This window comes from Leiobunum rupestre, chromosome 8, assembly GCF_980474605.1.
Source record: "Leiobunum rupestre chromosome 8, qqLeiRupe1.1.hap1, whole genome shotgun sequence".
Taxonomy (NCBI): domain Eukaryota; kingdom Metazoa; phylum Arthropoda; class Arachnida; order Opiliones; family Sclerosomatidae; genus Leiobunum; species Leiobunum rupestre.
Genome location: NC_143391.1, coordinates 39098027 through 39123609, shown reverse-complemented (window position 1 = coordinate 39123609; position 25583 = coordinate 39098027). Strand labels below are relative to the sequence as shown.

The 25583-nt window shown below is 35.9% G+C and overlaps 1 protein-coding gene across 1 annotated transcript in view; it reads right to left on the bottom strand.

The window, feature by feature from the left end:
- LOC149933372 (uncharacterized) overlaps positions 1-25341 on the bottom strand; it is a 105555-nt gene extending 80214 nt beyond the window's left edge. Inside the window, exons 1-2 of the mRNA XM_090157282.1 lie at positions 25260-25341; positions 24895-25180 (exon numbers count right to left, since the gene is read on the bottom strand). Coding sequence (XP_090013408.1) covers positions 24895-25180; positions 25260-25341 — 368 coding nt within the window. The remainder of the gene's footprint in view (positions 1-24894; positions 25181-25259) is intronic.
- Positions 25342-25583: the final 242 nt, after the last annotated feature.

The window sequence follows — 25583 nt, the reverse complement described above, 5'->3', positions numbered from 1 at the left end:
AGTATAAAAATCTTTTCTCTGTCTCATTCTGTCTGTGATCCGCGTTTGGCTGGTAGACTGCGAAAAGCTGTTAAGCCCGAGTAATAGCTCTCGGATAGATGGCGCGCTAATAGATCCGCCAGTTCTCTTATAATTACTACAAATAGAGCGGACGTAAAAGGGTAAAGTCTATCTACTTCTACCTCGGACCTGGCAGGATTTATCGGGGCCATTCCGACCGAAAACCAGCCGTTCGCGAGCGATTTAACTCGGAACACTTCAAAAGGCCTATACCTCTCCGCCGTTTCTACAATTCCGGAGTTACATAGTGGGCCCAATATGGTGGCTCTATTTATCACGATATGTTGTGTGGCTTTTAATATCGGAGGAAGGTCAACCCCAACCATCGTGTAAAGTAGAAGAGCGTATATAAAACCGCTAAGTGCGGAGCCACCCCGACTTTTAGTTTATAGCCACTGGGCTCCCGCGTCGCTACGGAAGGTGTGGCCGTTACTGACCGTTACAAATGACCGGCAGGAAGCGAGCCAAAGGGGCCCCCTCAAATTGCCACCGCCCAACCCTTTGACGGGAGATGGACCGAAGGTAGTCCTCCGTTGGTACCGCGATAGACGTACATTAGTTATCCTTTTGGTACAAGCGCCATTTAGCTCGCGTTTCTCGAAACATTTCCCAACAGCGGCTCCATATTAAAAGACGTGAGATATGTTTTACAAATGCTAAACCACTACTGGAACTTTGAGAGGAAAAAAATCCATACAGATAATATATAGACGAACAGACGTTCGACCAAATTTATGCGCGGATGCCCGCGTACCAAATCTTTTCCTAATAAGGTTCCGACGTGAAATGTGGTCAGTATGGCGGTCATTACTCAAGGGCAAGTTAGGACTGAGCGAAAGAGAAAGGCCTTACCGTAGTCTTCCACTATGACAATTGTGACGTCACGTGAAAGCTACCTTTATTTTCTAAATTTAACTTAAACAAAGTTATATTTTGATGTTAGCCATTAATTTAAATGGATATATTCAAAAAAAGTAACATAATGAACATAATGAACATAATGAACATAATGAACATAATGAACATAATGAAAATAATGAACATAAGTAACACAATAAACATAAGAAACATAATGAACATAAGTAACATAATGAACATATGTAACATAATGAACATAAGTAACACTATAAACATAAGTAACACAATGAACATAAATAACATAATGATCATAACTAACATAATTTTTTAACTGCAGTGACACCTAAGCATCATGGTCAGCATCAACCTAAATTTTCAGAGAATTATGAGATTGAATGAATTTTAATATTTTGGACCAATAGGGAAAAGAAAATCACAACGACTTCAAAATATTCGGACTATTGATTTGCTAATCCTCCTACTCATTTGTCAGCACCGAAGAAAGGTGTTACTAAGGAAACATATGCATCAAAAAAGCTACAAGGGTACATAAAATGTTATTTATTATACAATTACTAAGTCTAATAAATATTTATTTCTGCTAATTACGTCATCAATTTCATGATAGTAGAATCTCCGTCAAGGCCGCCATCTTGGAGGAATTTCTCGCGAAGGAAGCGAAATAAAAAACCAACAGATAGTAGCTAAATTAAAATTAGGGATATTAAGTGAAAATTGGCCATTGTTAACCGCAAAAACGCGATTCTGATAAAAATACAACGCGTAAATATTTTTTTCATCGTGGCCATAGTTACGGCATTTTGGGCCACGAAAAAAGAAAATGAATTGCCGCCCCTAGGTAGCGTATGTCAACTGGCCTTAATTCTGGTACTTAAACCTAAGTACCGCGTGTCCATTTATTAATAGACAACCCAATACACGGACTTACTGTTTCATCATACAAAAAGCTTTTTCTTATTTATTTTTGCGCCGCGTATCTCCAAAAAACAATAAATTTTTAATAGTACGCGACGCGAGTTACATGGAAAAATTAATACAAATTATATTTTTACGGGAGCAAAACGCTATAACTCGCCGAGATAAATTGATAATAAAAAATCATAAATTTCGAGGCGGAGGGGGCCCACGTGATAAGCGAGGGTGAAAGTTCCCGTTAACCATTTAGGCCCAAAACTATTACCTTTTTTTTTCATCTTTTTGCGCGGGGCGGGCCAGAGAAAAGCGTCCAAATTAATGACCAAAAACCGGCCTTCCTCGAGCGCCCGGGTCACGATTATCAAATTATTGTTCGAAAATTGTTGAACAAAGTTCAGACCTATTATTTTGACGACGAACCAGCGTGTCTCACATAAGAAGGAGGCCCCGACGAAACTTTCGGCCGAAATGTTTTGAAAGGTAGCGCGTATTCGGCCACTAGGCCTGATATGATCCCACGCCCTCGGATTACCCACGACTAATTTCGCCCCCGAAAAATCGCGCCCTAAATCCCCCACTTACGCGTGGAAACCAGGGTTGGACGTCATTTAACACGCGGGCTATGAAGAACACCCCTACGCTGTGGAATGGATCATCTTGGTAGCTATACTTTAACACGCTATTTTCCCTAATTTTTAACGTAGTGATACTCGATCCTCGTATGCCGCGTCATTGTACCAAAGAAATCAAATTATATAGAATAGAATTACGATTGTATGGTAATAAATCCACAACGATCTATAGAATGAAATGTCGCGATATAGAATGAAAATATTTATGGATTTGGATTCAAATGACTAAATAAAGAATGAACACGTTCAAAAATGTTGGATTCAAATGTCTAAATATAAATTGAAAACGTTCAAAAATGTTGGATGAAATTTTATAGAATGAACATTTTAAAGCTTGAAATTTATAACGTTTCGTAATACATAATAGGTACAAGTTTAAAATGTAGAATTAAATTTTGTAATATAGAATGAAATTTTGAGTTATAGAATAAAATTTTGTAATATAGAATGAAATTGCGTAATATGGAATGAAATTGCGTAATATGGAATGAAATTTTGTTATATAGAATGAAATAGCGTATTATGAAATGAAATTTTGTAATATGGAATGAAATTTTGTTACATAGAATGAAATTTTGTTACATAGAATGAAATTTTGTTACATAGAATGAAATTTTATAATATAGAATGAAAACTTTAGAATGATGTCTTATAACAATGTATTATAATTTTTTTTAATATTCAATGAAATTTTGTGACATTTAATTTAATTGTGTAATATAGAATGAAATTGTCTAATATGGAATGAAATTGTGTAATATAGAATGAAATTGTCTAATATGGAATGAAATTGTCTAATATGGAATGAAATTGTGTAATATAGAATGAAATTGTCTAATATGGAATGAAATTGTGTAATATAGAATGAAATTGTGTAATATAGAATGAAATTGTCTAATATGGAATGAAATTGTGTAATATAGAATGAAATTGCGTAATATAGAATTCAATAATAAAAATTTATTATAAAATTTTGTAATATTCAATGAAATTTTGTGACATTTAATTAAATTGGTTAATATAGAATGAAATTCTGTAATATGGAATGAAATTGTGTTATATGGAATGAAATTGTGTAATATGGAATGAAATTGTGTAATATATAATGCAATTGTGTAATATAGAATGCAATTGTGTAATATGGAATGCAATTGTGTAATATGGAATGAAATTGTGTAATATGGAATATATAAATAGATTAAACATTCATGTCATCCGTTAATTCGTATTTATCCCTGTAAATTTGAAAAGGTTTTCTTGGAAACATCCGACTGTTGATATCCCAGTTCTCGGAAAATACTGTTTTCTAACAGCGTCGTAATGAAAGTACGTTCAATTCGCGCACACGAGATTATAATTTGGGGGTTTTTAATTGCTATAGTCAACGCCGTTTTAAATCCTCCGATTGGTTCACGAAGATATACCGTATAATAATCTACGGTTGACGCCTTTTTGAGGTATGCGCGAGCCCACGACCAGGTTCGTCCCTCTGGTTGGGAAAGATTCACCGCGTGCATTCCCAACGCGAAAAAATCCTCAAAAACAAGAAGAATTGCGAATTCCACGTGCGTGTAGCCGGGGCCCGCGGGTCCAGGTGGCCTGTGTCTCCTCTGTCTCTTCAAAATTTCGCTGGAAATTATTCAACATTGGTGGCGGGACTTCATCTGTCCAAGCCCGCATCTCATGCTTGACGAATGTCAAGTAGCGATGTCGAGCCGCCGAATCTCATTAGGGCCAAATCACCTTTCTAACTTACGCAGGGGGCCCTATAGGAGGGCGCGTTTCCCCGAGATGGGTAGGGCCAAAAACCACCGTGGATATTTTATGTATGAACTTAATTTTGACTGATTTTCAAACGAATCATTGCAGACCATCGCGTTGTTAGAGGCTAGCATCTGTGTTAGTGGTTTTTAGAACTCTGTCCTATCGGTTTTTGATGAGTCTTAATTGCGAATATTAATTAGAAAGCTAGTTTCATTAATTCACTGAAAGCGTTCCGTTTTTAATTTAAATTACAAATTAGATGAAAGAAATCTTTCTGGGGATGTAAATAAATAATTTGATTTTAGCGAAAAATGTTCGGAAATACAATGTTCAGCGGTACTTCGTTTGGGGGGCAAGAATTTTCAATTTAATTTCTTTAATTTAATGTTTATTTTTTTCAAAGAATTTGAGAAAAAAGTTTTAAACTATTTCTGATTGACGAATTTTAATATTTAAATAGCCTGTAATACCAAATGTATTACAATTTTTAGTTAGTGTTCAAGTCAAAAATTAGAACCCTTCAACTTCATGACCCCTAAATAAACAATCATTTCATTTGGTTTTAAGATCTTAATTTTCATCGGTATAGGTTTAATAAACTGATAAATTTAAATATAAAAAACCGGAAATCTAAAATAAAAAAATATTTACTAAACCGATAAATTTAAATATTAAAAATCCTAAATGTAAATAAAAAAATTGATTTATTAAACCGAGAAATTAAAATATTTAAAAAATCTTACGAAATAATTTAATCAAGAGCCAAGAACTTTGGTAATCTCAGTTTCTTAGGAAATGATTTGAGAAAATACTACACTTTAATCTTAGCCAAACGATGAAGATATTTATCATTTAAGTATTTTATTCTTCAAAACGTATGTTACAGAATGAGACCAATCACAATACAGAAAAGAGAGATACATCGATCAATGTATGACTAAAATTTTAAACGATTACGATGAATCAATCATTAGTTATTGCTAGGACGAAATACACAAACACACGAAAAAAAATTGGATTCTAGTAGTTCGTTCGTCCAATGAGGGGGGAGCGGCTATAGCCCTTCCCATTTGACGGTCTCCCTCGATTCTAGCGACATCTATAGGCCACGAAATGAATAATTATTCGTATTACAGTATTAGGTGAATATCAGGTCCATTACGTCGACGGGGATGGGGGGGGGGGGTGAAATGGAAAAAGAGGCTCGACACCTCCCTGGCGCCCCCCCCCCCAACGCAAAAATGACCCGGGGCCAATTTTAATGATTCTATCGCGTTTATGTGGAGAATGCTCGAATAGGACCCCGTATAAAGACTAGCCCTCAATGTCATTAGACTTTTTTCATCTGATTTTGGGCTGCTGTAACGCTTTAAGGGGGCGAGGGGGAGACTTATTTTCGTTTCGCTGTCGGCAATATTTTTAGGCGCGTGATTTTGACCTTGCCTTTGAACCACGGTCGACATCTTAACCAAATATATCTTGAAATACCTTCTTACGCACCGACTGGTTGTTAATATTTCAGTTAAGAGTCTCCAAATTATTTACATTAAGAGTCTCCAGATTAAGTTTGGTTTTAGTTCTTTAAGTTAAGAGTCTCCAGCTTAAGTTTTAATTTAATAATTTAAGTTAAAGATAAAGTTTGGTTGTAATTATTTACATTAAGAGTCTCCAGATTAAGTTTGGGGTAGTTATTTAAGTTAGAAGTCTCCAAATTAAGTTTGATTTTATTAATTTAAGTTAATTGTCTTCAGATTAAGTTAGCTTGTAATTATTGGCATTAAGACTCTACAGATTAAGTTTGATTGTAATTATTGATTTTAAGAGTCTACAGAATAAGTTTGATTGTAATTATTTAAGTCAAGAGTCTCCTGATTTAGTTTTGTCCTAAAATAATAAAATATATTTTATCCAGAAGATTTTAATCCATAATTTAGTCTCATCAAGTAAGTATTTCTACGTCCTGGAAAACAACAAAAGAATATAATATCTTTCGTTTGACCAACTTTCAATGAAAGTTTAAACGTGAAAATAATGAAAAAATTCGTTCTGTGTTTATGTGGTCAAAGTTCACAACATGCGTGTCCATTGAAATCTGTGATTTTATATAATTGAGGTAATATTCGGGTCAGTTTTTAGAAAGTATATGATGTATTTAGCCAAGCACTGTTCCTCTGCCGAAACCAATTTGAAAGTACATGTTTCCAGCGTATAAAATTAATAGAGTTACTGAAGACAAAGTTACTGTCAGTTTAGTAAAAATGCGGCGGTAAAACTCTGTTACGTTCCGATTTAACAATTCATCGTTACATTTGCAAAGTAAAACTATTAATTTTACTCTAGAAAACATTTCAGTAGGCCTTGCGTGATATATAAACAAATATGTTACTTCACAGTTATGATTTATATGGTCATTGGTTAAAACAGACTATGATTGAAAAATTATCGTTCAAAGTTTAGAAAGTGTTTCACTTATTACTTTTATTTTACTTAAATCGCTCAGAGAAATCGTTTGTCAACGATGAAAAGTATACGGGTTATACTTACGTTTATTTACTTTCGTTTATATCATCTTCGTAGACAAAGTTGTTATTTGCATCACGTTACGACCAAAAAAAATCAGCGATAAAGAATTGGGGAATTTCGTCGAAAAAACACCGTTATCATTTGCTCTGTCGAATAAATCTTATTTGATAGCGCAGCCAGAGTTACGGTCGAGGCTAAATGAGCTATTGATTGGCTTAATGTTGCTTTTTGCGGTTAAAGCCAGTAAATTTATTCAATTTTATTCCTCTGATATATAAACCCATCCATCAAATGTATCGAGTTGGCCGCATCATTGACGCGTGAAGCCTAAACTCGGCTTTCCCCGACAGCCCGGCCCCCGTATAGTGCCGCCCTCCGGTGGCCGACGCCGACAACAGAAAGCTTTAATTTCGACGAAAATGATCGATTTTTGAAGCCCGGCTTTTCTCCTGGTTAGGAATCCGTCATAAAAATCTACGCTTTCATATACGAACGTTTGGCGGCTAGTGGAAACTTCCAATTGACGAAGATTAACTCTTTAATTTTAAGAACCCGTAATTAAAAGGTGGGATTACCTAATTTTTGACGTCTTTTTGACATCCAATCATACCGTTGTCGGAAAAAGGATTTATAATTACGGTCAGAAGAAAATAATATAATTACATTTCGTTGGATATTTATAAAATTTATACATTAATTTAATAGATTTAGAAAGTTAGTATATGATGTATTTTGAACCGTTACGATGTTATCACGCGTTGTATAATTTATGAAATTTATGGTTTATTAAAAATACGTCTCATAAGTTGTTCCGATTCGGGGTTATTTAATTTTACGCATTATGAATTATTTGGTGTTGGTGTCGTGTAATTGCTCTTCAATTTCGTGAAGAATATGACTTAAATTAAATTAAAAAAAATCAACACCCAAAGATTTTGATTTTTGTTACTAAATCGAAATCTTCCTGAATGCAGTTTTCGAACGCGATTAGCATAACGATTTTTCTTATAACAACTCAAGATTCTAAAAAAATCAGTCATTTGACTGGATTAGTTATTTCAAATTTGCTATTTTCTATCAAAAGCTGGTATCTGGGTGAATTGAACACAATATTATCAATTAAATTGACCGATATCAAAACCCGAATTTGAAGTGACAAATTTAAAGGAAGTGTAACCTCAGAGAAAAGTTCTAGCAAGTTACTACCTCGTGATAGGTGCTAGTATTGGCGGAATCTAAAGCGTGTTTGCTGAGGTTATCCCTTTCAATGGTTTTAAGTTCAAATTTAAAATTATCGTACATTAACGTATGCTTCAACGAAATTATCGAAAATGAGCAAAACAAGCTCAAAATTATCGACGAGTACGATTATTATCGTACGTCTGGCAAAGTCTCTCGTAACGCAAACCGCAAACACTTCAAAATCCCAATAAAAATGTAAAATAAAATATCGATAATTTTAAAGTGGCGCGTAATATTCGATAAGAAGAGGTTCTTGATGGCTTGGTTTTGCGGACTATGAAATTAGATCGGGGACGCTGGAAGGTGGCTGACAAGGGGCTCTGGGCTGGGCTCATCAGCGAGAATATCACCCCTACTCTTTATCTAACGCAAAATCAATGGGTGCAAATGCAACACGACCGCGCGTCATCCGCAGGCGCGACACTCAACCCCCCGCCACCCCCTTCTTTAAAAATATCGCGAGCCCCGCTGCAATTTATCAATGCCATTGTTCGTAGAGTGACGTGCCGCCCATCTCCGACCAAAAAAATTGGGGGGATTCTTCTAGGGAGACCATTTTAGTTGGGTTAAAACCGCGCTTTGAATTTTATTCATATTTTCCCTCTCTGTGCTCTGACTGCGTTGTTTTTTGTCGAACGAAGCGAGCGTGAATTGCTAGTCAAAAAGGACGTTACAGAACTACATGAAAAGCTATACAACAAATAAATATGTATTAATCAATGTACTGTCGCAATTTCAACCGTTTTGAAGATACCTAACAATAGCTATCGAATTTACTTATCTTTATTAGGTTAGTTAAAAAAAATGCAAATATCTAAATGTTTTGGTGCACATGGATTTTCTTGTTCATTTTGATGAGAACATGACCCACGAAAATTTTTAGGTAAAATAATTAATATTTAGGACTGCCTCAACGAGGTTAAGTTTTACCACTATGAAAAATTTAATATTTATTACTTATTTAAGTTTTAACAGGGTTTATTATAGAAATAAGTACCGGTACACAATAAAATATTTGGCAGAAAGCCCCACTAAACCAGGTCATAACTGCTGAAAATCAACAGTTATGATGACTTCACATAAAAAACACTTTTTTTAAAATGAAAAAATAAACCGCTTCGTAGTTTCACTAAGATCAAAGTGTAGTATCGATTCGCATCGGCTGTAAAATATATTCCGCCTTGTCCACCATTGACAATAGGCCGATAAAAATATTATCCTACGAGGAGACTTCCCATCAGTACTTCCCCTGCGTAAACCTGCGAAAAAGAGGATTTGTCTGATTGGTCGGAATTTACGGCCAACTTCGACGATTATTTTGCAGTCTAACGAATTCGCAATTCGCGAATCGACCAGTTTGAAGCGATGGATTCTCCAAAGAAAAGGTTTGTTAATGTTTTTGATAAATGTAAATTAAATAGCATTTAAATAAAACCGCAAACAGATCCTCCAATTCCAATTAGACGATTAATTTTATATTTTTAACTTATTATTTACGTGTTAATCATAAGAAACGTTCGCGTAAGGCCACGATTCTTGCTAAGGCTTATGTTTCCCAAAAAAATACTGCAGTGTGGGGGGCAAAAGCTAAATTAGAGGTGAGTAATATAAATAAGATTCTAATTATTAGGTTGATTAAAACTAGTGTAATAATGATTATCTAATTTATTCAAACCTTTTAGTTGGAAGCTAATTGTACTTTGATTATACTAGTAGTGACGGAAAGAGAACAACTTAGCCGAAATATTTTTATCGGCCTATTGGATCCATCAATAAATTCTAGTTATAACAAATCTTTAAATACGGTACGGGGGTATACACATTTTTAGTGTATGCCTGCATTTAGTCATTTGTGTCATAACGACTGCTTGAAATCCAACAAAATTTTAAGAATTCTTTGAAAAGTATTCAAAAACTTGGAAAATGTACAGTAATACATATATACGAATTGCAAAACTTATAAATAAATCCGCAAAGAAATAAAAATTATTAAAATTGTAAAAAGATTTTACTTGTTTTTGAGATCATGTAACAGTCTATTTAACTTGAGATTAGAGAAATATTATATTAGGATTTTTGAGATTAGAGAAATATTATATAAGATTTTTGAGATTAGATAAATATTCTGTTAGATTTTGGTGATTAGATAAATATTCTATTAGATTTTGGCGATTAGATAAATATTCTATTAGAATTTGGCGATTAGATAAATATTCTATTAGATTTTGGCGATTAGATAAATATTCTATTAGATTTCGGCGATTAGATAAATATTCTATTAGATTTTGGCGATTAGATAAATATTCTATTAGATTTTGGCGATTAGATAAATATTCTATTAGATTTTGGCGATTAAATAAATATTCTGTTAGATTTTGGCGATTAGATAAATATTCTATTAGATTTTTGAGTGCTAAATTTCCCAAAATTAAAGTTACAATTCGATCTAAAACAATCCCGGAATCCAACATCCTAATTTTCCCGTTATGTCTGGCTTAATATATTCATTAAATCGGTAAATCAATATATTCAATATGAAATACATTTCATGATGTAACGCGTTACATTAAATGCCATTTAGTGGAAGCTTTCAAAAGCGCCCAAATCTTGTCCTTTCTTATGATTACGAATTCTTGCGAAACTATTTTATTATTTTTCTATTAATGTTTTTATAAATGGATATTTTTCTTAACAGCTTCGATTCTCATTGATATTTCGATTAATGCAGGGAATTTTCACACTTTCTCGTGGCATTCGCGTTTGGCTTACGGTATATGATATGGGCGTATACTGATACAGTGCCATCTGCATTTACAAAATCGAACTAGTGGATCTTAAATAAATCGGCTCAGTTTCGGTATTAGTAAAATAAATTGGAGAAGAAAAAATACAGAACAATAAAGATTTTACCATAACATTCATAAGGATGGTATTATGGTAATTGTTTTACTACATCATAGTATGCCTATAATAGAGTTCCATAAGTTTGTACAGTAAACTTAAACAGTATTTAAAGTCCCTGCTGCTTGGTGTTGCGCTTGTTGCAGCCTACTTCCAGGGGCTAGTAGGCCACACTTTGAAGCTCTCTGGCGCTCTTTTAACTCATCGTAGGAAAATGGGGGAAAAAACAGGCATACTTCTCAATTCACCCCCTAAAACTCATTGTAATTTTTTCAAAACCTTTTTGGAACACCTTGTATTTGGAAAACTTTGACCAATTTTATAATTTCATAATTTTTACATCATGGGTTGGAAATTAAAAGCTCACCTCTTTTCTTACTCAATGTTCTACCGTGAAATACTCTCATTTCCGAGCTTGGCTCACATCTGCCCATACAAACCATTTAATATGTAATATTTTCCACCATTATTGACAGCTAAAATGATGAAATGTAGCGTTAATTTTTACCCCAAAACTCTTTAAAATTTTGCATAACATTATATATATATATTTAATCGCCTATCCTCAATTGCTGACATTTCAGCAAATTTTAACGACAAAATTGTAATTTATTGGCAACTGAAAACTGCGTCCATATTGCGAAGGAACGTCCTTGATGTATACTTCTCTTCTACGGGAAATATTATAAACTTATGGTATAGCGTATGGACTACAGTGTGTCGTAAGTAAACCCATCGACCTAATACATCAAGCAAATAGGTTTTTTCCGCGCGTCGGTTGGGGCGCGGTGGTTGAATGTGTTATTTTTTAGTACGGGGGAACCCGGGGTTCCTTTCTGGTTCCTGGTCCTGGTTTTCTTCCGCCGAAATGACCATCAATGGATGCCTGGGCCTCCCCTCCTTCGCGGCAACGTGGTAACGGCGTGTTATTAGGGAAAAGCGCGTGCTTAACGCGCTTCTGAAAAATGAGGGGTGACGGGGTGTATTTTTGTAAAGGGAGGAACACCGAAATCGGCCGCTGTTGCACCCGCAGCACTCGCGGCACCCACAGCGACCCGTCGTATTATGACGCTCAGCTCAAGCGTGATTGTCTAAAAAAATTGTTCCTTCTCAAAGTTTTTTATTCTATTCTTTCCGGCGTTGGGAACCCTGGAATGCGGTACACTGTGGTTTTTTTTATTTTACACTCCCTGCTAAAAATCGGAGTTGATTTTAAGACCTAACTTTCGCGACTAAACGGGGAAAGATTTTTTCGGGGGTATCACCGCGTTGATGTTAGGGTGTCGAGGATGAAAAAAAAGCGATGTTAAGTCATTCATACAAAGCGGCGAGGCGCAAGATGGCATGATGGGAAACTAGACGCGTGATTAATAGGTCACGTGATTTTTTCCAATATATACACTCTCCGCTAGAGGGGGACGCTTGTCTTCTTTAAGAACAAATTTTCGCAAATTTCTCATCCATTAACTAATTTCTGCAGTCGATCAATAACGGCGTAGCGAGGAAAGAACTCTTTCCCCGCCTTAAGTTTAAAAAAGACGTTTTCAATCTTAATGCGTTCAATTTTTCACTTTAAGGAGTCTTTCGATATCGTGTTTGACTTGGTCATGCATACATTTGGGATTTTAGATTTTTCGCTCTCTACGTTTTCGTCTTTCTCGGATTGCCTATGAATTTATTTACTTCGAAATAAGTCGTTTTGTTGTTTAAAGAATGTACTATATCATCACCCCTTGAAGTTTGTAAATTTTCATAAAATTAAATAAAATCCAACTGATTGGTTAGTTTAATTTCGTTTCATTTTATGTCATTTAAATTTATTCAATTTTATTTAATTGTATTTAATTTAATTTAATTTAATTTTATTTTATTTTATTTCATTTTAAATAAATTTGTTTAATTTTATTTCTTTCATTTAATTACACTTTATTTTAATTAAATTTAATTTAAATAAACTTACTGTTTTATATAAATCATGTAGTACCAAAATAAATAATTACAACAGTATTTTATCTATGTTATTTAATTATCACTTTAAAATATAACGCATTAGACGGTATTTTCCAAAATTATGTAACACTTAGAAATTCGAAATTTCCGCCCCCGATTTACCGGAAATTCGTGAGCTAGTATCTTTCCTCCAAATGTACTAGATATTTTGCCTTTCTTAACCTGCAACAGAGTATAAAAACTCTGTGTGACCTACTACGAGAAAGATAAATATTTAGTATGTAAATTTCATTTTCGCCGTTTCAACTAAAACCTTAAAAATATATGTTTTCGAAAACATGACGTAGATGGCGCCACAATACATAGCGAAGTGGGTAATCCCAGCGGATAGTTTATTTATTTTATAAAGAGGGAGGAGCTTCGCCAGATAAAGTGGCTCTCTAAGTCATACCTTAACTTCAACCAAGTTACCAGTAGGACCTCACAAAACGTTAAAACCACTCTGTATTTAAAAGCAATTTTTATAATTCATTTTAACAAGAAGGCATTTAATTATATTTAGGGATAATTAATATTGTGATTTTAGTTTATGAAAACCACTATAGCGCGCCTACTTTTTACTTTTTAATTATATCGAATTATTTCTTTAACAAAACATTGTTTACATTTTAGTAAGCAATTGAAATTCGACTAAAATCATCGCTTAGATTATAAAGTACGGCAGCTTAAAATTGATAGTTTGTTGCGCGTTGAATTAAAGACTGTTAGATTCTAAATCAAGGATTTCTGACTGTATATTACACCAGCGAGCGGTTAATTGTTTATTAAATCAGTTTTTAATTACATAGACTTCCAAAGCTTCTTTATCTTCGGTAATTTTTTACAATTATTTCTTTTTAATATTACTCTTACCTTTAGAGGGCGGTAAAACCGAGTTTACGATTCAATGTGGCCGGTACCTCCCCCAAATTCATAATCGTTAAAAGCCACTTATTTCATTTTTTTTGAAGGGGTATCTGTGTTGGTTCCGGGGCCCACAAAAACTAACCGTATTTTTTTCGTTATAATCCTGATTTTATATTTACGATCGAATGTGAGGTGATCGCGATAAGTTGGCTCATTAATAATTTTTAATGATCATTAATAATAATAATTGGTATAATATTTTATTAAAGCCGGTCTATTGGAGAGATATCAACGGCCGATAAAACTGTTATAATATTTCCAACGAAGAAAATTAAATACTTTGTGTTGGTCTTTAGCGTGCTAAATTACCAGGTGTTGTCTGTATAAGTTTTACCACGAACGTATTTAGGTTATTGAGATAATATAAGCGTACTTTCCAATTCTGATGCTATTATTATCTATTTAGAAATATCGGTGTATTGTCACGAGGAGTTCACAATGGACTGCTTTATATGATCGTTGATTCATGCCTGTTAATATAAACTATAGCTTCGAACTTGGTAAGTTTTTCACGGTGGAAATAACTGTTTTCATTAAAAAAACTATAATGTTTTGTTTTTCAATCATATTTCATTCTTTTAACCGGTTTTTAAATCAAAAGAATCAAAACAAAAACCTTCTAAATATAGAATTAGAATTAATTTTGTTTTACAAAAACGTTCTATAACGTTTATTCCACAATAAAAACCTATTTAAAACTGTTTAAAACGATTTAAACAAATGCTTTAAATTGTAATTTTTTTTAAAAGGGTGGTTTAGTTTAAATTAACGTTTTAGACAAATTGTAGTTTTTAAAAAGGTTGTTTAAAACGTGCTTTATGGAAACGTTTTAGACAAATTAAATGATTGCTTAAAACATTTTTTAAATATTTATTTTAAACATTTAGTTAATCTGAGCAACTATTTTTTACAATGTTGCGTGCTTTTGGTAAACATTTTTTTGGCCTTTATTTGTACCTGAAACCCTTAGGAACCTAAAAACGTCTTCGCTAAACAACATGTGAGCTAAAACCACTTTTGTAAAGGTCAAAACGTGTATACTTCCCAGCTTTGCTATTTGAAAATTGTCAAAACCTTCCACATGAAAATGGATATTCTTTCCGTGAAAAGAAATGTAACGAACCCCGGAATCTGGAGAGACACTTGAGCGAGTACTTCTGCTAAACATCTTCGTGAGAATATAGAAAATCCCCCGATGACCCCGAAGAAACACTTGGCTCTAAAATCCGCTCCTGTTGTGTGGCATTTCTGACAACGAACCACTTGAGAAAACCCCCTTTATCAAATAAGCCACTAGACAACGGATGTAAGAAATATAACCTCCAAAACATCCCTTAAAAAAACTTTAAAAAGTTTTATACTAGAAAAAGGATTTTAAGGTAAAAATAAATAAACTCGGTACATTTATCTAAATTCGTGAAAAACATCAAATCATTTAATTAAGGTATACATTTTACTCACCTTAGTTTCATAACAATATTATTTCCGTATTTTCAAATTTAACTTAAATTTAAATTTTTAAATTCTTTGTGTTTTTTATAATCCCATTTTTTTTGGTATATACAAACTTGTAAATTGTTCGTTTTTTATCGCTAATGTTGTTTGGTATTTGTTATTTCTACTGTGAAGGGGCTTATAAGTCGCAAGATGACTTGGCCCCTTATCACAAAAATGTATAAAAATACACCCATGTTAAATAAATTAAAATTAAAGATTTTAGTATATGATTGCCATGTTTATATTAGCTATTTTTCATAATAAGATTTTAGTCATTTGGTAAAGATCTAACAAATGGGGTGTACAACTTACATACTGCCTCAGCAATTACTACCCCCCATTTAAAATAAAAACCGTTTAGGGATTACAAACGTGGGTTTCAAATTTGATTTTTTAAAAAGGTGATACGGTTATAAAAGTTTGAAGATTGTGGAATGTCGTTTTTTTGGGGGCCTCGCCGGGAGGGGAACACATTTAATCCCTTCTCTTTGACAGTCCCGATCGAGGTTCCGATCCTTCGAGCTCTTTGGGTATACAGTTACCAGAATGGAGGGGTAGGTGGCGGGGGAGTCTTTTCTAGACTGGAATGAGTTTCCAACGACCTCACACACACTCGCGCGACAAAGAAGGATCCGAACACTCTTTCCTTTAACCGTTACCAGTAAATGTTGAGGCAGGAACCCCTTTCATGGCCAGGGCGGTCTATCTCGCACTCCTAACACACTCCGTTTTAAGCCGGTCGTTTTTATGGCAGTGACCATGAGCGCTATTAGACGAATTCGCATCTGACGAGGTGGACGACCTTGTCCAACGCGATGCGCTAAATATTTGTACTTGTTAAGACTGATAGAATTGGAATTAAATGATACGGCTTGTACGCAGTCTTTAAACGTTGTATTTACTTAATGCGATAATAATAGTAATTAGCTAGGCTAATAACCAAGGCACCACCTTAGGCCCAAGTCATATAGCGACTTATAATGCCTTAAACAGGTGGCCGAGTTACAATGCGTAGCAGGGAGGTGACAAGACCTTGATGCCACGCGAGCAAACAGCTCCCTACACTAACTATTACCGTTAACCTCTATATACAAGTTTTTAATTAAAGCTCCAAAGCAGGCTTCGAACATTTTTAAACGTCATTTAAATTTAATTTAAAGCTAGTATATCGGTACCAAAAAATTTACTCGGATGCTTTCCCATATTACATCAAATCGACCCCGTAAAGTATTGCCATCTATCGTTGCAGGAGCGCGAACTATTTTAACTTTCGCAGTATAACCGCTGAAGAATAGATGATTATCATTGAAAATAATATGTATTGTATTTTAACGTCGAACTTGTTAAATTCCAATGAAATACAGTAAAATTTTACCAAACATACCAGTAATTAAGTCGCTGTACGTAATGGTTTTGCAAATCTCAACCAATAGTATCACTGCTGATAACGACCTCTATTGAGCCATAAAGGTACTACACTAAAGTCATCTCTTGCTTTGAACTTTGGTAACTAAAATGATTTAAAACATGATTTAAAACATATCAGCGATTTGCTTGAAACTGACCATAATGAATTAATAAATTAATTACTATATTAATAAAGCTTAGTTTTCCCGAAATCTTTTTATATAGTTCAGTTGAACTAAATTCAGAGTTGCCTGTCTGTCTGTCAATATAGAGTGGTATCTTAGACTTAGGTGCGAACGAACCCCTGTTGGGGGAAAGACGGTAGCGAACGTGCTCGGACTGCTTATTACCTGTATGTCGGGGTCTGGTAGAGAATGGCCACAATGGACAGTTTGGCGAGTTTCGGCAGTGGGCTATTTTCTTGAAATATGAGCGTCTGCTAGCTTGATCCCGACCGGCCGTCTCCTCTCACGCTCGGCGTTCCAGCAACACCACCTTCCGGGAACCTTCTCCTTTTTTGCGTCGGGATTATATAGTCGGTGGTGGGGTCGTTGGTCACGTGGTGCGTTTGCAAATACAGACGGGCCTCGACATCCAGCCCCCGGAAGATATACACCCGCGGACAACGTGGTCTCTGGGAAGGATCTTATTTACGATTTACAAGATCGTGTCCTCCCTCGCCGCCAGGATATGTCATCCCGTACGCTTCGACCCTTTAAATCCCCAGGCACGATTTCGGGATGGCAAAGCGATAGATCCGGATGTCGGACGCCTTTTGTCGCCTCTTAGACAAACGAATTTATGGCCCACGTCGACGCGATATACTCTCTCTTGGCCATTAAGCTTATTTCATGACGTATTTTAAAGGTGCACGACTGAGACTATGCGCGGCTTAAATTAAATTAATGGCTTTCAATTAACGATATATCGGGATTAAATTTGGTGAAATTTAAAGTGATTAAATCCCAGCTTTTGGTACTGGATGAAAACTCGTGGAATGGAGTTCAACAGCAGTCTGCTGACAGTTAGCTTCCTGTTCTTTAACACCTACGACACTTTTCTAAGTAATCGCAATTTTATAGAAAAAATGAGATAAAATAACAAAAATGATAATCAGCTAGGCAAATACCCAAGTCACCACCTTAGGCCTAAGTCACCAGTCCTAGCGACTTTTAAAGCCATTAATTCGGGGGGCCGGGTTACAATGCGTAGGAGGGTGGTGGCAAGCCCTGCATGCCACGCGCGCCAACAGTTCCCTACAATTACTATTACCGTTAACCTCGAAAAGTTTTTATGGAAGGGGAAACCCAAGACCTCGGTGGAAAACCCCTTAAGCCAGTGGAGAGAGAACTTGCAAACTCAACGCGGAAGGAGTGTATCCGAGGTTTCACCCAGTGCCACAAGTTGGGACCGAACCCGGCTCCTCTTGCGGCGAGCCAAAAGTGCTAACCACTCCGCCACCTAACTTAACGTCTATAGAATCTATAGAAATTAATTAAATAATTAATAGAAATTTATTTCTCTATACCCATTGAAAAAAAGAGGTAAAATCAGTTGTTTCCTATACGCAACTATTTCGATAAAATTTTATAGATAATTTTTCTAAGATAATGAAGTGCTTTTCTTAAAATTCATCGGTTTACTATTTTCCTTAAAACTTCAGCTATTAAATACCTACATCAGGATTACTTAAATTTCCAATTTAAAAGATCGCCATTTTGAAGGTCGATATCATCATTTTCATATTTTTTATCCTAACATTTTTGTATATTTTCGAGATGAATCTTTTGAAGGTCAAGATAAATAATTATTTACATAAGACCTGGATTAAAACATGCGAATCTCTGATAACCTAATTTACAATAATAAAAGCATAGATATTGGATCGCTAAAGACATCCTAGTGATATTATTTTGATACGTATATACCCTATAGACGCGTACTCCAATTCTTTAAATCTTGACCACAATGGGTAACGATCACTGGCTAAATTTACAAATAAAATCCTTCAATATACGTATATTGCTTATTTGCTTTGAAATTGGCCTATTTGGACCCCACCCACCTACTTTCCCAACTGTTATTTCGGGTGGGGGGTGTCCCAACCAACACACACGCATATATAAAAAAACGTTTTCTTCATCCTCGATTCCATTCTCGCGTGGTCTATATATATAAAGCTTGACTGTGCGCTCACACTCGGTGGAAGCTACAAATTCGAAACATGAGCAAGAACGTGTTTTTGTTCATTAAATAATGTCTGGCGGGAGCGCTGACAAAATGTTCTCCCCATTCGAATTCAAACTGTGAAAAATAGCCATTCGATGAGTAGCGAAATATTTTTGTCACAATGAATGGGAAGTAGGGAAGAGGAAACTTTTTTTGGCGGCATCGGGCTGCTGGGATGACGGCGAAAGTAATTGTCTCGCTCCGGCGTTGACGCGCCGCCACCACCCTCCCGCGTTTATTCCGGGGGCCCGTTCCGGCGCGGGACCCCGATACCTCTCCACAAAGGGTCCGACACCTATTTTCCGCTCCTCCGCTAAAAATCGGCCCGTCGCTCTCCCCACAATGAAGCTTATAGGTCCAGGTGGTCCCCCCCGTCTTTGCCAATTTGTCAAGATCTGTCGACGGGGCCGGGGGTTACCGCGTTGGGTGCCCTTCGTCCAGGGGGGTATATTCTACTTTTATCGGTTCGCGACCTTCCCTTTGGCGCGGGACGACCCGGTGGGACTTCCTTCATCGCGTCGCGACCACCGACCACGGGCGCTCTCCGAATGGCAGTGGCTACTGTACGTGCGCGTCGCCATTGAAAGCGACTTGTATCAGGTCACGCTGTCGTATTCGAAGGGGGGGGGGGGGTTTCGCTCCAGCAGGGTGAAGAAAAAATGCTTTTCCTTTCAACGGCTGACTTTTAGTCCGAAAGCGTCGCGAATTACACACTGTTTCCGATTTCGAATCTCGATCATTATCGAAATGACAACAAACGGAATATATATATATATATATATATATATATATATATATATATATATATATATATATATATATATATATATATACGTGATTTCCTCTAAATATAAGCTGTTCCTTGTTGCCGTTTTGCATAAGTCCATAAAAACGTTCCATAAGTGTGACAGTTAGCCGAAACAGTTACTGAAAGATTTTTCCGGAATGACTTGTAATGGAGGTCGTAGCTCAAGCGAAAATTGAAAGCAGCAGCATATGCGCGGCGGGAAGAAAACTTAAAGGAAAACTGGCAGAAGAAATCCTAGGCCTTGAAACATTTTTCGTGTTCAACGACCTCTAATTACTTTAAAAGTTGTTTTCTGAAGTAAAACGTTTTACTATCATTTTACCACCAAATTACCATTCGGGACGTTGTTGAAGGAATTATGATAGAATTCATGCTATGATATTCAATACTAGTTGTGTGACGTAGAGTTGTCGTCATATCCAATTTGATAGCCGCCTCTGATGGGAAAAATATGCAACTTAATAACGCACCAGTTCGTACACGCGCTCACTGCAAAGAACACATTAAATAGGACTTAAGACTTTGTGTGTCCAACAAAAGTTTTAGAATGGCTCTCAGTTCATAATGAAGACGCGGAAGATATGAGACTGGTACACTTATGATAAAGGTAATGATGAACTTATGACTCTAGTGAGAACAAACAGGATGTAGTTTGGAATTTATTCTTTCCGGTATCTTTCTTTCGAATTTGCAAGCACTGCGGGAAGAAATTTATTTCTAGTTTCAGAAGGATGTATAAATCAATGGAATCATAAAGATTTCGAAGGAATAATATATGAGTTTGTTCACCTGAGAACTCTCAGATTTTTCCATAATCAGCGGTATATAACCAGAAGTATATAAGATAACTCTAATGAGAGACATATTCCCTATCTTGATAAATTATATTTGGTTGAATAGAAGTATATATCTCAATGGATGGTAAAGGGGCCCTCCAGTGACCGTAATTACTATATTCGAAGGCATAAATCTATATTATCAATCGTAATTTATATTGGAAAAATTCCTAGGTAGAAGATTTTGTTTTAAAATTACCAAAATTTCTGCCTGGCAATTTACGGACGCAGCCTTAAATCGCAATGTTGCATAATTATCGCATATTGAGTAGACGATTGTTAAGAGCTTTTATTTAGTAATATAACCGTAGAGCTCAGACTTCTACGCCGAATCAGGGAAATTCAGGCATAGCCCAGTTCCAGGGATAAGAGTAAATGCAGCGTGTGCAAAGGGGGCCCAGACTCCTTATCTGCCTATGGGCCCAGGATCTCTAAGTCCACATTTTACACCCTAAGTACATTCAAATTTGAAAATTGACGTATATACTGGAGATAGGAAAAAAATATTTATATTATTTAATTTTCGAACATTCTAAATTAATATATGCATTATTATGTTAAACAATTTAAAAATCATAATCAACTGTAAGCTAAGCTATTGCGTTTCATAATGACGATCCCAATAGTTTAATTTAATATCAATTAATTTGCTGGATAGCCTTCCCTTACGAAAATTACTTGTTCCAATTTTGGATATTGGATCCAATTTGTATTAAGCTATATCCTGAAGGGATCAAATAAGGATCAACTATTTCTTGATCAAATAATCTTTATCAAATTTGGATCCAAAAAAATCTTTTAACTATAAGAACTGGATCCAAATTTGATCAAAATTGGTTTGATCCAATAGCATTGGATCCAAATTTAGATCCAAATTAATTTGATCAAATAAAATTGTATCAAATTTAGATCCAAAAAAATCTTAACGAAGAATTTGATCCAAGTTTGATCCAAATTAATTTGATCAAATAATATTGTATCAAATTTGAATCCAAAAAATCTTTTAAGTAAGAATTGGATACAAGTTTTATCCAAATAGGTTTGATCAAATAAAATTGTATCAAATTTGGATCCAAAAAATCTTTTAACTAAGAATTGAATCCAAGTTTGATCCAAATTAATTTGATCAAATAAAATTGTATCAAATTTGGATCCAATTGATATTTCGCCGGGACACTTTCTTGGAATCGTGTGTGGAATCTTGTACGGTGTCGTCATGTACGGCCAGCGGTTAGAAACACTGAGAATAACTTAAGCCGGTGGCTTAAATATATTATTTCTAAAATAGATGACGGCACCGTATAATGATAAATGACAGCCGCCGTAAGTGTTTCTAGAAATTGGTCCCAGCCTAGACACCATAGCGGATATCAATTGAGTGTTCAAGAATCTAGAGTAAATATTCCTAACCCAATGGTATAAACATAATTATAGAAGGCGATAGGAGATTAGATGACTACTTTTTATGTCTGGCGAGACCGCCAGAACAATATCGATCTCAGTAAATATATATATTTTTTTCAATAGTTAAATTTATCGAACAACTGGCAACATTTCGATAAAACTCTACAGCATAGAAATCAGAATGTAACTAGAACGATTTTTGCAATGGACCACGCGCCGATTTGAAACTGGCGGATTAGTCAGTAACGCCCAAGGTTAGTAAAAAATGCTATAAAAGGTAGCCTCGTTTGGGTGGTTTTGGTTTACGCGTCGTCTTATTTTAAGTCTGTTCCCTGCCTTCTACACTCTAGGCGGTTCTCTAATAGTTAGCCTTCCCAAAGTTACAGTGACGTCACTCGGTTCTGGCCAATTACATTTGTTTGTTTTATTTACTCTACCATCTAAGCGCAACCAGGTGTAAAAACAAGGGATTTGGGTGGGGATATAATTCATTGATTTTGTTAATTATTGTTATATTTACCTCAATTATTTTCGTTTACCGCGTTTTGGTCAGTTTCTTCATTTTAGGCCAAAGTAGACGTCTTTTGGCAGGTTTTGTAGGTTTCCTAGCTTTGGGCCTAAAGATTAGCTTTTCTTTATAGTTTCTTATCGTTTCTTGGCATGATTTGTTATGTATGTAACAAATTTTTCCAAAAAATTTGAAAATTATCGTCCTTTTGGCTATGGTTAATTGTCACATGTACTGCACTGTGAGTGACTCTCACGGCTAAGTGAAAAGTGTAGTATTTGCTGTTAAGGTAATTTAATTACAATTCATGCCACCAAAATTACCTGTTTTTCAAAGTATCTCTTTGGATCCCAATTGGATCCCAATCTCTATGAATGCCAACTGGATCCAAATTTCATTGAATTAAGAGCTGATCCAAATCTAATTGCATCAAGACCGGATCCGAATATCATTAGATCCAGTCGGGTTCCAAATCTCATTGGATCCCAATTTGATCCAATCTCATGGGATCCCACTTTGATACAATCTCATTGGATTCCAATATGTATAAAATTGTGATATATATTGGATCCCAACTTAGGAAATTGGATCAAATTGTGATATATATTGGATCCCAACTTAGGAAATTGGATCAAATTGTGATATATATTGGATGCCAATTTACGAAATTGGATCCAATTGGCATTCAAATTTCATAAAATCTATCCTTACTTGATCCAATTTGATATAAATTGGATCCTAAATTTTAACGAGAGGTCTTAAAGTTAAAACAAAATTGGATCCAACTGTAATTGGATCCCCGTTTGATCGGTCCAATTTTTGATCACATTTGGATCCAATAAATTAAATCAAATTTGGATCAAATTATGATCCTCCATTTTCGTAAGGGTTAGAAATGTATTGGTATTTTTGCAGCCTATTTAGATGACTAGAGGCTGTCGTAATACCAAGAACGTACTTAGTTTACTAAGAAGGTACGACTACCAAAAGATCACAACTTTATACCGCCATCTCTTCGTCGCGAGAACGTTTTATTTTCATCTTCGTATAAAACTTGTATAATTAGTTCGTGCAATATGCCTAAAAGCCAAATTTAATGATTTAATTAATTTATTTAATCATAAATAGCAAAATAATTAGATTCTCAACTATCAACTATCGTACCAAGAAAAGCGAGTCCCCAACAGATGGCGCTACTGTTTCAATTTGAATGGTGATTTACAGTCTGGCGCAGCTATATAAACTGTTAACTTCTGTACACGTAACCTGAATAAGATCTTGGTTTGCTGAACTGAAAGTTGAATTTTCAATATAATTTGAAATTTATTTTCAGCCTCATAAAAACGAATGTTTAATTTCAGTTGATTGTAAGAAAAAACAATGTTTGAATTACTTTTAGTTCTTTGTTTTTAATTGAAGTGTTAAATTTTCGTTTGAAATTACGTTGAAATCGTACTGACAAATTTCGCGAGTTCTAATTAAAAAGATAAGTTTGAGGATTAAATTTATTTAAATAATCATATAAATAGTAGAATATAATATAAGAATCGTGGTAAGAAAAAATATTTGATAACAAGTTTATTTCAATTTGAATTGAGACTCACTCGTATGTTCTCATTAGCATAAATAGGTTCTTGATGATATTGGTGGTTACACAACCCCCCCCCCCTTCTGCATTTAATCAAAGGATCATTTCGTTTGTCCAATCAGCGAGACGAATTCATCTAACGATTTTTAAAAAAAACGCTAAATAACGCGAGGAAACGTCCAATAAATCATACAACCAGAGAGAGAGAGAGAGAGAGAGAGAGAGAGAAAACGTCGTTGATATCATAAATCATTTCGGTGAATCAAAAGTCATCCGTCATTAAAAGTCGAAAAACAAGACCTCTATATTATAATAACGCATAGCGACAATGAGTATATCATCCCCCAGCCGGTTTCATTTGATATATATTACTCGGAAGATTTATAATAACCGAAGCCGTCTTGGGTAAAGGTTCTACGTAGCGACCGCCATCTATATCGTAATGCGGGGTGTAACGAGAGGTGGCCTTCTCAGCCCATTAGCGTCACGTGATAGCCGTCACGCTGGAGGTATATATCGACGTAGGCGTGGACAGTAGCGCTAATCGCCTCCGCAATTAGCGAGCGAATCTTTTAATGACAATTCCGGAGTCTCTCGAAAGCGCTCTGTCCGCTGGCGAGTGTTCGTCTTGTCCGTGCCTCGGACACCGGTGGTCGTACAACGACGCTCGCGTTACCGCCACGATTAAATAAAAAGCCTATCTTTTAATAAATGGTTTAGTCAAAAAACAGAAACGGTCAAAAAAATCCGTATTAAGTTAAGACGACATAAACGCAAAGCCTTACCTGCGATATCGAAGCAATTTCCAACGCGGGTCACCGCCGAAATTATCTCTCAATCTTTGGAGCGAGGTAAAATCTGATAGCGGCAATGTCGTCCCCCTTAAAGGCGGACTCGGCCGCGATGTTCTCCATCCGCCCCAAAAACGCGGCGTTCCCGAGAAGGGCTCGTCGGTCGCCGTCTTCGGTCGCTCCATTCGCCGGGACTTCGGCGTCGCGCCGGTCCGTCCAGCCGCGCTCGGCCGAATGGCCCCGGTTTCCCTTTCCCCGGACCGACGTTTCTTGTATTCGTCTGTAATTATATGGAAAGCGCCTCTTCATCTGCATTGCAATGGGTGGACCCCCTCCCCGTCTCTCTCTCTCTCTCTCACTAGGGCTCTCTTCGCCGCCTCCCCCACAGCCGCCTCCAGTCGGCCCGAGTGCCGGGATAATTATCAAGTTAATATGGATCATCATCGAAGCAACGGCGCTCGCTTGTTAAGCGAATGAATTAAAGCGGTTCTCGGTGCCACCGCCGCTTTGCCTTCCCCTATTCCTCGCTTCGTTTTCCCAAATTCCCACCCCACCCCTTAGCCGTTCTTGCCTCAACCTCTTTTAGTCGAGATTCTCCTTAGTTTTGCCTCCCTCCACTCCTCTCTCACCCTCACCACCATCTTCCGAACTTCTCTCCGGGCATCCCTGGACTAAAACGAGTC